The sequence below is a fragment of the Equus asinus genome, chromosome 17 (genome assembly GCF_041296235.1).
Source record: "Equus asinus isolate D_3611 breed Donkey chromosome 17, EquAss-T2T_v2, whole genome shotgun sequence".
Lineage (NCBI taxonomy): Eukaryota > Metazoa > Chordata > Mammalia > Perissodactyla > Equidae > Equus > Equus asinus.
The window spans coordinates 49,911,425-49,925,386 of record NC_091806.1 but is presented as its reverse complement, the minus strand read 5'-3'; the positions used below and the strand labels follow the sequence as shown (position 1 = coordinate 49,925,386).

General features: G+C 55.3%; 1 protein-coding gene across 11 annotated transcripts in view; it reads left to right on the top strand.

Moving 5' to 3' along the window:
- DEAF1 (DEAF1 transcription factor) overlaps positions 1-12,926 on the top strand; it is a 29,788-nt gene extending 16,862 nt beyond the window's left edge. The window contains exons 11-15 of one of the 11 annotated variants that reach the window (XR_011495239.1): positions 1,485-1,616; positions 8,603-8,692; positions 10,684-10,907; positions 11,409-11,521; positions 12,484-12,926. Coding sequence is in view for 6 of the 11 variants with exons in the window: in XM_070488468.1 (XP_070344569.1) it covers positions 1,485-1,616; positions 8,603-8,692; positions 10,684-10,774; positions 11,409-11,515 (420 nt within the window). In the remaining 5 variants the exon portion in view is untranslated. Of the gene's footprint in view, positions 1-1,484; positions 1,617-8,602; positions 8,693-10,683; positions 10,908-11,408; positions 11,689-12,483 lie in introns of all 11 variants that reach the window. The other 10 variants (XR_011495240.1, XM_070488468.1, XR_011495241.1 and 7 more) reach the window with 10 other exon arrangements.
- Positions 12,927-13,962: the final 1,036 nt, after the last annotated feature.

Below are 13,962 nucleotides of genomic sequence, written 5' to 3'. Positions count from 1 at the left end.
CCCCAAGCGTTTCTGGGCAGCCTCTTGTTCCTGAAGCACGGAAGCCACTCAGCCCCTCGGCTTCTCTTTGTAGAAGGTCTTTGGCTGACTCAGGGCTTCAGCCCTCCAGGCAACTAAGGGTGCAGCTGGGGCCACCACTGCAATGCCTGAGGTGACTCACCGGAATCAGAGAGAAGGCTCTGGCCCTGGGAGGCCCCAGGAGTTACAGGAATTGGGACGAGAGAGGGAGCCGTGAGGGCCTGTGCCACTCTGCCGCCCAGGGGGGCTTCCAGGGCGGGAGGTGGAAGGACGTGCAAAGCAGAGCCACGTGCTTTAATGGGAGCGTTCTCAGTTGCAGTAAATGGGGACTTCAGTTTGTAAACTAAAGTCTCATTAAGTTTTTTGTACCAAATCTATATAAGGAAAATATTTTTCATTTACTTCCTACTTTTTATAGATCAGAGGGAAGAAAAGCTTTTCCGTTTTTTAATTTTCTAAATGATTTCTTAATATGCGATTAATTTGTTTTCAAGGGAGAAAAATGTTTCTACTACTGAAGAAACATAATTTAAGAATACTTCAAAAATATATAATTCCAAACTAACACATACTCAACACTGAATTTTACAGAAAAGAGAAAAGCATAAAGGCAAAAAAAATCTGCAATCTCTTCATCCAAAGATAATGACTGTTAACATTTTGAAATATTTGAGGATTTTCTTGATTTCTTACCATTATTGATTTCTTTCTTTCTTTTTTTTTCTGGAAGGTTGGCCCTGAGCTAACATCTGTTGCCAATCTTCCTCTTTTTTTTTTTTCCTCCCCAAAGCCCCCCAGTAGGTAGTTGTGTATTCTAGTTGTAGGTCGTTCTGGTTCTTCTATGTGGGACGCCGCCTCAGTGTGGCCTGATGAGCAGTGTGTAGGTCCACGCCCAGGAGCCAAACCAGGGAAACCCTGGGCCGCTGAAGCGGAGCGCACAAACTAACCACTCGGCCACGGGGCCAGCCCCTGGAGGACATTTTTGAGTGATACAGAATTCCAGGCCGTCACTTTTGTTTCTTCCAGCACTTTGAAGATGGCATTCGTCTTCTCACCTCCACGGCCTCAGCCGTCGTCTGTGTTCTGGACCTCCTACACATAGTGTCTCTCTCTGCCTGCTTCAAGAACTTGGTTTTGGGGGCCAGCCCAGTGGCGCAACGATTAAGTTCACATACTCTGCTTCGGCGGCCCAGGGCTTGCAGGTTTGGATTCCGGGCATGGACCTATGCACTGCTTGTCAAGCCATGCTGTGGTAGGCGTCCCACATATAAAGTAGAGGAGGGTGGGCACCGATGTTAGCTCAGGGCTAATCTTCCTCAAAAAAAAAAAAAAAGGAAAAAGAGGAATTTTGCTTTGTCTTTGGTGTTTAGCAGTTTGTCTATGAGGTGCCTGGGTGTGGTTTTCTTCATATCTTAGGTTCTTGGGGTTGCTGATATTTTAAGGGCATGTGGGATTGTCTTAATCAGGTGTGGGAAGATATGCAGATACAGAATGACTGTCATGAAGAAGTTTACACTCACCGTTCCCTAGAAATAAGAGGCACGCCATGCCACGCTGGGCCACACTTGGCCACACCGGGCCACGTGAGGAAGTACCAGGTCAGTCAGGAGCAGAGAGAGTGGGGAAAATGTGGGGGAGAGCCTTTCCTGTGGTGTCTGTGGGAAGGACCCAGCAGGGGGAGCCAGCTCAGGGTTGGCCGGTGGGCTCTGGGGCCTAAGGGCTGTCCCCGGTTGCTGGGACCTGTCCCTGGTGATCAGGGCAGATGCACAGTGGCCGAGAGAGTGAGAGCCCCCTGGAGGAGGAGGTTGGGGTGTGGGCCCTGGGCTGGTTGGTTTCCATCTGAAAGGCACGCTCAAGGGCGAGTTGTTTACTGTCTCCAGGAGTTCGCTCACCCTCTGGTGTCATTGAGGCCCAGGCACATGGAGCACTGGCTGCGGAAAATAAAGAGCAAAGTTAGCCCAGCTGAGCTCCTTGGATCTTCAAGTCGGTTTCCCCCCAGTTTGGAGATTTTCTGTCACTGGTTTTATAAATATGCTTCACACCCGGTTTCTCCCTCCGCCCCTTTCCCTTACGAGTGTTCTGTGTGCTGATGCCTGGCAGCACCTGTGGGTCGTGAGCCTCTGGCCCTTGGTCCCTAGTCCTTTTTCTTCCCGTTGTTCAGACTGGATAGTTTCTGTTGCTCAGTCTTCTGGTTCACCGAGCCTTCCTTTGGTCGTCTCCCAGATGCCAGTAAGCCCATCTGGTATATTTTTCATTTCAATTATTGTGCTTTCTAGATTTAGAATTTGAAAGTTAGAGTTTCTGTTTGGTTCTTCAGCATGCTGAGTCCAATCAGGAGCTAGAATGGCAGGTTAAACAGAAACTTTAAAGAATCATTAACTCTGAGGAGGATATGAGAAACTCCGCGGCACGCTTGGTCTGCTGGAAAGGACCCAGGGCAGAGTGCGGTGGGAAGGGCTCCCTCTCCAAGGCTGGCATCTGGACCTTGCTGCAGAAGGCATGGTTCACAGGCTCTCAGAGAAGTTTGCTGGTCTGGCTGGCTGGAGCCGGCCTGGAGGTTGCTGGCAAGCAAATGACCCCCTGTGTGTTGCTGGGGGCAGGCAGTCGGGAACTGACAGGGCAGCATGCAGAGGGGTCCAGGCAGCCTTCAGAACACGCAGGGCAGACCAAGGCTGCAGGTTTGCAGAGAGACTGTGTCCTGCCGAGCCTGGGCAGTGCTCCGCTGGGTGTCCTGATACCCACATGACCCCTGGCCTGCGCCGGGAACTTCGGGAGAGCCCCTCCTTCTGTGTCGGCTCTTACGTCCTCTCCTGAGAAAGCGTGCCATCATGCCCACCCGAGGGGAGATGCCCGAGGATTGTGTTTTCATGGAGAAGATGGCAAAGGGGGTTTGCATGCTGAGGGGCACTAAGTTGAAAATCTACTCTGTTCCTTCCAGCAGTATCCTTTTCTCTGCGTCTTTCCCCAGCTGGCCACTCAGTAAGATCATCTTTTCCTTGACTTCAGTGTACATCTTCATAACCATGTCTTGTAAAATCGTGGCTAATCCCAACGTTGGGTCATCTCAGGGTCTGTTTCTGTTAACTGCCTTCCTCTTGCCGATGGGTCCTGTTTTCCTCTCCTTACACGTCCAGTAATTTCTGGGTGTTTATTGGACTTTTTGGTTCATTCATGGTGGAGACTCTGACTTGTGTTGGATTCTGTTATCTTCCCTGGATAGCATTGAGTTTGGCTTCAGGAGGTGGTTGAATGCCTGGCTGGACGTTTGGGTTGTCTCTCCTTTTTGGCTCTTGGGAACAATGCTGCTCTGAAGGTCGTGTACAACTTTCTTTATAAACATGTTTTCATGTCTCATGGATGTTGGAGTTGCTGGGTCATTTGGTAACTCCACGTTTAACATTTTGAGGAACTGCCACTCTCTTTTCCGAAGTGGTTGCCCCCGTTTGTGTTCCCGGAAGCCGCGTTGTGGGTTCCTGTGTCTCCACAGGGTGTTGTGGGTGTTGCCGTCCTCGTGGGTGTGGCGTGGTGTAGCTGCTGTGTTGGTGTTTCCCTGATGACTGAGGGCGTTGAGCATCTTTTCCTGTACTTCTTGACCACTTGTATGTCCTGTTTGTATTTTCAGATCCTTGGCCCGTTTTTAATTTGGGTTATTCATGTTTCCTTAGAAAAAGTACTTTTTAAAAAAAATCAAAGTAATTGTAACAATTAAGGTTATTCGTTGATTCCGTAAATAGCGTTGACGCCTGTTATGTGGCAAGTACCATTCTAGCCACTGAACAAGTGTTGCTGGGTCCTGTAATGTTTCTTTTTGGTTTTTGTAATTTTTCTCCCAGAATCACAAAGCATTTGAGGTCATTTTAGAGGGAGGCATGGGGACCTGAGACATGGCTGTTTGCTGCGTGCCCCATGCCCCAGGCCGTGTGGGAGACGGCTACCAGCTCTATGGCCGGTTGTCCTTCAGGTAGAGAAAGCCTGTTCACACAGCTGCCCCGGGGCGTGTGCAGGGGATGAAAAGGAAGGAGTGTCTGACATGTCTTGCTAATTCAGATTGTATGCAAAATTGTAAATTGGAGAGCAACCTCTTGTCTTCTCACTTAGAAAGCTCCCTGAACCCTGGGGTCCCAGCCAGGGACCCCGTCTGCGCTCGCCCCTCCCCCAGTGGCTGGTGGAGGGCAGCTCCCCGCTGCCGAGATTGCATTTGGGGACACCTCCGTGTGCACCTGTGCCCTGCTCGCCTTCTCTGTCAGGGCCCGGAGCATCTGGGCTTTTCTCCCTCCCCGGGAACACAGGGGCAGCTCGGGTTTGGGGAGCACCAGCTGCATAGAAAGCTGAACTTCACGCTGGCGAGGAAACGAAAGAGGGACGTATTTTTAACTTTTGGTTTTACATTTTTCATTACCAGTTTTGTGGACCATTTTTCACAGAGTAAAATTTGTAATTTAGACACATTTTCTCCTTCAGTGAAAGTTGTCAAATGACACATGGACTGAAAACAAAAGTAGATTAAAACACACTGGAGTATCCCTCCCTCGCCCGGTGTCAGTAACTTTCAGGGAAGTGGAGGGTGCTGAGTCGGCTCTGTGCGTTTTCTTCACAGAGGAGTAGCCAGTGAGCTCACAGTCGCTCTTCCTCCTCTCACTGTAGAGGGTCCAGAAGCTGAGTTGATGTGACCCACAACTTGTGATAAGGTGGCAGGCTGTCCCCAGCCTCCTGGCTCTGTCCCCCGCCCCATCACAGGCCGCCTGCCACCCCTGAGCAGGAGCGTCTGCTGTCGCTGATTTGACAGAGTTCCCACCCCTGAAAGGCTGGGCTTTGTGTTTTATTTGTAATCGTATGTATTTCTAAGAAAGAAATGCGACATGAAATCCCTTTATCCTCAAAATCCCCCATTTGGTAGGAGAATGCTAAGCCCTTTAGTGAGATGGCGGGGCCGAGCCGAGCTCCCGGCCCCCGCTGCCCCCATCCGGTCCTGCGGCCTGAGCCCTGGGAAGGGCTGGAGCCAAGGGGCACGCCTCCCTTCTTGCGAGCTGTCGACAGGATGGGTCTTTTTTTTTTTTTAAGATTTTATTTTTCCTTTTTCTCCCCAAAGCCCCCGGTACATAGTTGTGTATTTTTAGTTGTGGGTCCTTCTAGTTTGTGGCATGTGGGACACCGCCTCAGCATGGCCTGATGAGCAGTGCCATGTCTGCACCCAGGATGTGAACCACCGAAACCCTGGGCCAGCGAAGCGGAGCATGAGAACCTAACCACTCGGCCCCAGGGCCAGCCCCCTAGGATGGGTTGTTCTTGAGTCATTTTATGACGGCTGAGCACACAGCCTAGGGGTGGCCAGGTGCCACACGTCCATGCTCCTGTCGGTGTCACAGGCCCGAGTGGAAGCCGCAGCCCAACGCGTGGAGTCTGATGGTCCACATGCCAGTGGCATAGAGCCTGCTCCTCCGTATCCCAGCTGGCAGTCACGTGCTTGCAGCCGCGTTAACCATGTCTGGCTCTGTGTGTGTCACCTGTTTCACAGGGGCAACAGGTCTGACCCCTGGGGCACCATGATGACCACAGCCCCTGGGCGCTGGGTTCCTGTGAGATGATGACTGGAATTAGAACTGGCGGCTCCGAGCCTCGAGGGGAGTGCTGAAGTGCTGGAAGCTGCGACCTGAGCAGCGTGCGGCTGGAGGGACTCCAACCATGGCCCATGGTTAGGGTCAGGGCCGTGGGTCTGGAGTCGGGCCTGGGTCGCAGGGAAGAGGAGTGAGGAGGCGGGCGTCGACCCGGCTGCTCCCTGCAGAGCTGCTGAGTGACTTTCTCCTGAGGGATTTGCTGTGATGAGAAAGTTCGACACCAGCCAGTTTGGCCGCGAATCTCCCTTCCCTGCGCCTCTGCTGATGAACAGAAGTTCTTATTTGCCGGTCGTGCTTCTGTTTGACTGTGATGTTGGGAAGAGGCCGGGTTGGAGGGGCAGACGCCGTGGGACTGCAGAGGGCCATGGGCCCCGGTCTCTGCGGGGAGCGCTGGGGCGTGGGGAGGAAGACGCGAAGCCATCGGAGTCAGAAAGAGGTTGCAGAAAACCTCCCTCGTGAGCTCCGTAAGCTAGAGTGCAGGGCCTTGCAACAGAGGGAGGGGAGGTTCGGGGCTGCCTGCTTTGACGTTTTATTTAGAATTTAAAAAAAATCAACTTGAGCCCCGCTGAAACCATTAAGGAGATTTTTGCTGGATTTTGATTGTGGGGTGTTTGTGTCCGCGTGTGTGTAATTAGCCCTGCAGAGATTAAACAGGGCAGAAGAGCAGATGCCCTTCCCCATCAAGGGCATGGTGTCCGGCAGAGGCCGGCCACGTGGCTGCAGGGTCTTGGGTGACTGCCATGGCCCAGCTGGGCGCCAGCCCCGCGTGCTCCGGCCTGAGCCCTCCTCCTCTGGTCTGTGTCCGCATCTCTTCACCCTTGCCCAGCCTTTCTCTGATCGTGCTCACTTCCCTTTTCAGAGGTGAGTACAGCTCAGCACAGATGGGCCCTGGAGGAGGAGGAGTGTGCACAGGGCCCTGGGCCGGAGCCATGGCAGCAGCTCTCTGCTCGGCCAGGCTGGATTCCGGGGAGGCCTCCTCCTGGCTGTGCCGCGCATGGCGAGAGCACTCTGGTTTCTCTTCTCCTGCAAGGGCGCTGATCCCGTCACAGGGCCCCGCGCTCTTGGCCCCATCTATCCCCAAAGGCTCTGCGTGTGCACTTCAGGGGGTGTCACAGGCCGTGTATGGGCTCAGAGGTTTCTCCCCTTAAAGTGACCCCCTCTCCACACTTGGTCCCCGAGCAGATCCACTCGGGGAGGTCCTCGTCTTGGATGGGGGGAGCTAGGCATGTTTCTGGAACCTTCTGTGTGGCAGTCTGCTTGTTCGTGTGGATGTATCAAGATGGGCTCATTTGTATATATTTTATACTTGGGGTTCTAACCCAGACCTGTGCTACTTATTTGCTCACATTGTTGCATCTTTGGCTCCTGTGTCCCTTTGACCGCGCCCCGTCCTGAGCACCTGCCTCCTTTCTGGCCCGCCTTGGGCATCTCCTGCCCGGCCCTGAACCGGCCGTTCCTCCAAGGGGCCCTGGTTCATTCGCTGGAGGACGGTCTGAGGAGCCAGGATCTGGGCGTAGTGGGCTACTTGCTTGCGGGCCCTCAGCCGACGGCACAGAGCCGTGTGTGTGCCGACACGGCCTCAGTGTTTCCGCCCCGGCCCTCTGTTCCTGTGCAGGAAGCTGACGTGAGCTGGTGCTGCCGTGTCTGACTCCAATCCGCACCCCTGAGTATTGTTTGCTAAAAAATGCCTTTCCCTGAGGGAGCGTGGGGGAAGGCCCAGGGCTGGGAAGTACTCACTGTGCAGGGAGGCGCCAGCGCCTGAGGGCTTGCTCGTTAGGACAGGCTCTTGATGCAGTTCAAAGCTATTTCTTAAGTGCTTACTGTATTCCGAGAACCCTGCTGGGTGCGAGGGGCCCACCGGGTGCAGGTCCAGGTGAGCGTGCTCTGGGGGGGATGGGTGTGACACAAGGGGACTGGCAGCCCCTGAGGACGGTGAGGAAGCCTCTCAAGGCTGTGCTGGCTCAGTGTGCTGGGCCCCCGCCCCACAGCCCCTTCTCCCCGGATGCGGATACGGGAGCTCCACCCGCCCTTGCCCTCTGGAGACCTCTCTCTGTGCTGGCAGACTTTGTCACTTAACGTTGGGCACTGAAGTTGTCCCTCAGAGTCTGCCTCACACTCACATTTTCTGAAGTGAGCGAGTGCACGCTGGGGTCGTTTTATGGAGGAAGAATGTCAGTCACAGTAAACGTAGCATTTTGCAAAGAAGGAAGCTGAAATCCAGAACAGAAACTGGAACCAGTTCGCTCTTTTTGCACACGTGCGGAAAGCGTGGCAGAGGTGGGATGCAGCGGGATGTCAGCAGGCGTGTCGGGCCTGTCCGTGTGCTGGTGCCACAGTGACCCGCTGACCCGTCAGCAAAGGCCCCACCTGCTGGGGTCGCCAGGAGTTCTCGCCGGGCCCCACCCAGCCCCACCTGGCTCGTGTCTGCACTGCAGACAGCCTTCCTTACCTGTGTGCAGGCCGCGGTGGATTGGCAAGAAAGCTGCAGTCATGCAATTTAGGGGCAAAGCACACCAAGCGTCGACTTCGGTGGCCCACACGGATGGGCTCGGGCGGTGGGTGCTGGGGCTGGAGCCGCAGGCAGCTGTTGACGAGAGTCCACACGTGCCCGGCCGCACAGGCCCTGCGGGCGTCTCCAGGACCTGGACAGACGCTCGGGGAGTGTTCTCGATGGTGAGCAAGCTGTTACTCCCAGGGCTGGTTTTCTGTGCTTACTGGGCGGGAGTGAAGTCTGCAGTTTGGAGAAAAGTTTACATGTTGACGTGGTGCAAATTTTCCAGTCACCGAGGGTAGACCCCTTTCGAGAAAGAGAGGGAACGTGTGTCTCGGCAGCTGTGGGGACGGGGACACATGTCAGAGTCCTCGGGGAGACTGGGCCTCATCCTGTGTGCACTGGCACCCCTCGTCCCCCACGTCTCGGGCGAGGGCTCGGGGCGTCCCCGCACTGACCTCTCGTGTCCTTCTTGCAGCAGTCCTGCGTCAACTGTGGCCGGGAGGCCCTGAGCGAGTGCACCGGCTGCCACAAAGTCAACTACTGCTCCACCTTCTGCCAGCGCAAGGTAGCGTGCCCACGCCCTGCCACCCCTCCTGGTGTGAGAGGCCCCCTGGGTGCCTGGGTCTCCGGCCACCAGGCCTCCCTGCCGGCCAGGCTGTCCCTCCACGGAGGCACTGCCAACCCACAGCGTCCTGTCCCCCAGGCCTCGGCCTTCCCCGTGGCGTCTGCAGGCTTCTTTAGAGCCCTGCTGCAGCCGTGCGTGGTGTGTGCCGTGGCCATGCGAGGCCCCAGAGCTCTGTTCCCATCGGGAGGCCTGCTCCAATGGGGGTCCCTGCTCCCATGGGGGTCCCTGCTCTGCGGCGGCTGTAGCCCAGGGGCAGGGCCACTGCTCAAGGTGGCTTTTGACCTTGTCACGGTCAGTGCTTCCCAGCCCTGGACACCTCGTCCTAGATCGTGAAGTCACAGTGATGTTCACATGTGTCTCTGTTGCCATCATTCAGCCATCGATTCTAAGGAAATCAGAGGATTTTCTGAGTAGCACCCGCCAGTTCAGGTTATCGCTGCTCCCGCTGTTATTCAGAGAGGGGCTGTGCGGGGAGCAGCCCCGCCTGTTCTCCCCTCTTCTTTGTGCCCATGTGAAATGTCCCAGTTAAAACGCCGTGTGCTGGGTGGATGGACAGTACACACCTAGTCATGGCCTCGCTGCGCGGCCTCCGCGAGGTGGACTTGCATCTGGACACGGCCTCTCCCCGGCCAGGGTGCCCCACGTGGTGGCTTCTTGAAGTGCCCTTCCATCCACAGAAACCCTCAGGAGGGCAGGTGTCGGCTGGGAGGGGGATGGAGGTGGCCGTCCAGGACCAGTGTGTGGGCACGTGGCTCATCCCACCTCTGGAGTCTTCAGATGCCTGAGGGCCCCCCAGGGTGCCGTGTAGAGATGGACAACGAGGAACGAGCCTGTCCTCGCATCCTGCAGGACCCCGGGGGGCCTGCCTGCATTTGGCACCCCAAGAGCTCTGCTGCCCCTAGGTGTGTCTCTTGGGGTGGGAGCTGCCCCCCGGGTTTGCTCTTAAGCCCTGGCCCGTCCCAGGTGCTGGAGATTTAGGACTCAGAGCCAGAAGTCTGCTTTCCCCTGAGGTTTCAGCTCCAGGCTCGTGCACCGAGAAGAGGGCGTCCACAGCCGCCTCGCTGCTCTCCGGGGCCGTGACGAGTGCCAGGGCCGCGGGAGGAGGGGCTAAGATACGGTGGCAGCCGGGAGGGCAAGGCTCTGTGCTGGCCTGTGATCCGAGGGGTCGGCTCCTAGAGCTTCCCTGCATTTGAGCCATCACGGGAAGATTCGCGGGCTTGTTTCTTGATGGAATTGTTTCAGCCACATGACGTTTTCTCTGAGTGCAGCCTGCAGTCTGGGGACCTCTCTTCATGAAGGGGGCACGTCACACTGTTGCTCCAATCTTGTCGACAGACCTGTTTCTTCCCTTGATTAGTGAAGCTTTTGCTCTTTTCACATGCTGCTTGATAAAGACATATGCTCTGGGTTCTATTTACTTAAACTGATATAAAGTGAACTTCAAAAACGATTATTCTCATGTTGGATCCAAATGAGCACAAATGATCCCAGATGAACAGGATCTGGAAGACAGGAGGCCCAGCTGCTTGTGGTAAATGGTAAATGCTGACCTCACACCTCCCGGTCCCATCTGGTCTGGCTCCCTCGTTCTCTGCGCTCCTTAGAAGACTTGGAGAGGTGGTCAGGCTGCTTGTCTTGTCACAAGTTGGACAAGGACCATGACTTGTTTTGGGTTTTAATTTGCAGACTTCATTTTCTTTCCAAATCCCATATGAGGGGTGTGTGCACACGTGTGTGTTTTATATCTTCATTGAGGTATAATTTACATCCTATAAAATTCACCCATTTTAAGGATACAATTCCATGTTTTTTTAGTAAATTTGTAGTTGTGCAAACATCACAATTCAGCTTTAGAACTTTCCGTTACCATAAAAAGACCTCTGAGCTCCCCCGCAGCCCCTGGGAACCACGAATGTACTTCCTTTGTCCAGAGATCTGCCTTTTCTGGGTATTTCCTGTGCCGGGACTCTCACAGCCTGTGGGCTCTTGCATCTGGCTGCCTTCGCCCAGCGTGTTCTCGAGGTTTGTCCATGTTGGAGCAGGTGGCAGTGCTTCTTTCCTTTTTCTGGCTGCATGATCTTCCCCTGGGAGGGTGGACCACGTGTGCCTCCGTGCAGGTGACGGGCGTCTGAGCTGTTTCTCCTCTCTGGTGACTGTGAGTAGTGCTGCTGTGAGCATTCACATAGAGGCTTTTGGGTGGATGTATGTTTTGTTTTGGCTGGATACCTAGAGTGGATTTGCTGGGTCATAGAGTAAACTAATGTTTAACTTTAATAAGAAACTTCCAGACTGTTTTCCAGAGTGGCTGCCCCCCGTTTTACTTTCCCACCAGCAGCAGATGGGGTCTCCCTGCTTCCTCGCCAACACGTGTTACTGTTTGTGTGAGGACAGCCGTCCCATGTGTGCAGCGATGCCACGGGGAGTTGTAATTTGCATTGCCTAGTGACAGATGATGTTGACTAATGATCTGTCCATGTGCTTAGTAGGCAGTTGAGTATCTTTTGGGGGGAAATGTCTATTCAAATCTTTCACCCATTTTTCAGTTGGATAGTTTCTCTTCTTATTGAGCATCAAGAGTTCTGTGCTCCTCTGTCAGGTACATGGTTTGCAGATGTTTTCCCCCAGTCTGTGCCGTGTCTCTTTCTTTTCCTAATAGTGGTTGGTGTTTGCGGGACAGAAGTTTTTAGTTTTGTTGAAGTCCAGAGTTCATCAGAATTTTGTTTCATGGAGATCACACCGTGGTGTCGGAGCACTTTTGTGTAACTCAAGGTTAGGAAAATCTCCTGTTTTCTTCTAAAACATGTACACTTTTAGCTCTTATATTTAGGTTTATGATCCATTTTTGGTAAATTTCTGTGTATGGTGAGAAACGCCGTGGACTTGGCCCGGTGTGCGTGAAGTTTTACATACTGCATGGACGGACAGTCCCCTTTCAGGTAATTTTCAAGTTAAAGTTTCATTCTTTTGATATAATGATTTCAAATCTTAGTTTATTATTATACAAGTCAGGTACACTGACTGTAGAGAATTTGGAAAACATAGGCCCACAGACAAGGAGCTGGAGTTCTGCGATCCAGGAACCCCGTTGCTGTGGGAGGCACCCCAGTGTGTGTGTGTGTCCCGTCCCATCCTGTCTCTTCTGCCCGCCCTCGCCGTGTGTCTGGTGCACCTCTGTCCAGCCGTCTCCCTGCTGTCAGGCCTCCTCTGGAGGGAGGGGCGGCCCGTGTGGCAGCCCCATTGTCCCGCCTGTGCCGGGCTGATGGCGGCGCCTGCCTGGAGCGGGGCAGTGGGCGTGGGAGGAGCTGGGGTCTCCCTCAGCGCCCACACTGTCCCCCATCATCCTGTGAGCCACAGCCACCGACCGCCCCACGGACACGTGGCTGGCTCCAGCTCTGTTTCATCTCCTTTGCAATGATAACATCAGTGTCAGCGCTTCTCTGCGTGGACGGTTCTTTCTTTGGGTGAGACCCCTGAAAGGGGACGGGCTCAGAGAATGACGTGTTTGGGCCGCTCAGTCTTTCAAGGCTCGTTAGCTGTTTGCCTTTTGAGCTGATCCCTTAGAAACGAGGGTGGGCAAGGCTGGGCTTGGCAGAGACCAGCGGGAGGGCCGGCCGCACAGCTCGCGCAGGCTGCAGCCTCAGCTGGAGGGTCCCACCTGGCCCTGCTCCCTGGGCAGATGTCACTCTGGCTGGGGCAGCAGCTCCCGGTAACGTGAATGTCCTTCCTTTCAGGACTGGAAAGATCACCAGCACATGTGCGGGCAGTCAGCGGCCGTCACCGTTCAGGCCGACGAAGTCCACGTCACTGAGAGCGTGATAGAGAAAGTCAACGTGTGAGAGCTTGCCGGGTCCCCTCTCCGCGGTGCCGTGTACCTGTCGCGGGTGCAGGACCCCTTGAGGACTTTGGGGTTGTTGAGGAGAAGGTGAAGAAACTTGCTGGCCAAGTTATTAACAGACTTTGAGTGACCTGTCCCTTGGCAATGAACTCCTGCTGCCAGTAGCCCCGAGGAGCGCGGGGCCGCGTGGGACGGCGGCTCCTCTCGGTGCTCTTTTTTATCCCTTGGATCATGAGTGTCCGTCTCACCCACGGGTGTGTCGTGTTCTGTAACACTCGTGTACATACACGTGTCTGTCAATAAAGGGGATGTCCCCGCTCCGCCCGGACGGGGGTTCCACTCCCGCGTCCTCACGCCCGCAGGCCGGCGGCCTCAGGTTTCTTCCTTCTGTGGGTGCGGTTTGGAGGCTGCCACCCAGAGGCGCTGCCATGGGGGAACGGCAAGGCTGCCGTAGCGTCCTCCCCCGTGTCTGTCACCCGAGGAGCTGGAGCAGAGGTGCAAGCTCGAGGGTGGCACTGCTCCAGTCACTTGGGTCGCTCCGGCCCCACTGGGAAGGCTGAGCCACCCATCCAGTCTCTGAAGTGACATGGCATCTGGTCCTGCCGCCTCTGTGGCCAGTGTGGGGAGGTCCGTGTGTACCCCGAAGAAGTTCCATTCCTTCCCTCCGACACGAGAGCCCCAAGAACGCAGGCCCATTGGAGGGGAGGCCAGTCCTGCGTCCCCTCCCTGCGCTGACCACAGGGGCCCCGCCCACCGGCTGGGGTGCTGGCCGGCAGCCTCCCTCCCCAGCCCCTGCCTGCGCCTGCTGACCTGGCCCAGCCGGGCAGGGGAGCCAGCCTGACTGTTAGCCGGGCTGGGGGCCTCAGGGGCCGTGGCCTGTGCCGAGCACCTCCTCGTCTGTGCCCTGTGCCCGGCCTATCCCAGGAGCTGGTCAAGGAGGACGAGGAGGTCAGCCAGGGGCCCACACCTGGGGACTCGCCACCAGCACGTTTGGGTGTCAGGCTCAGCTAGCTCGAGACCTGCCTGCCCTGCTAAGAGTGCTGCCGTGGAGCAGTCACCCACATTCTGGAAGCTTCCCTGGGTTTCCAGAAAAGCCCTCATGGCCCCAGAGCCCTGGCCCTGCGGTGGCCTTGTTTTCTCTGCGCTGAGGAGGCTCAGAGCCCCACCTGCCTTGGGGAGAAGGTGAGGGTTCGCCGCGGTGGGCGTGGAGGCCCGGTGTCGGGGCCAGTTTACAGACTTTGATTTTTTTTTTTTCAAAGATTGGCCCTGAGCTAACAGCTGTTGCCAATCTTCCTCTTTATTTTTTTTTTCCTTCTTCTCCCCAAAGCCCTCTAGTACATAGTTGTACATTCTAGTTGTGGGTCCTTCTGGTTGT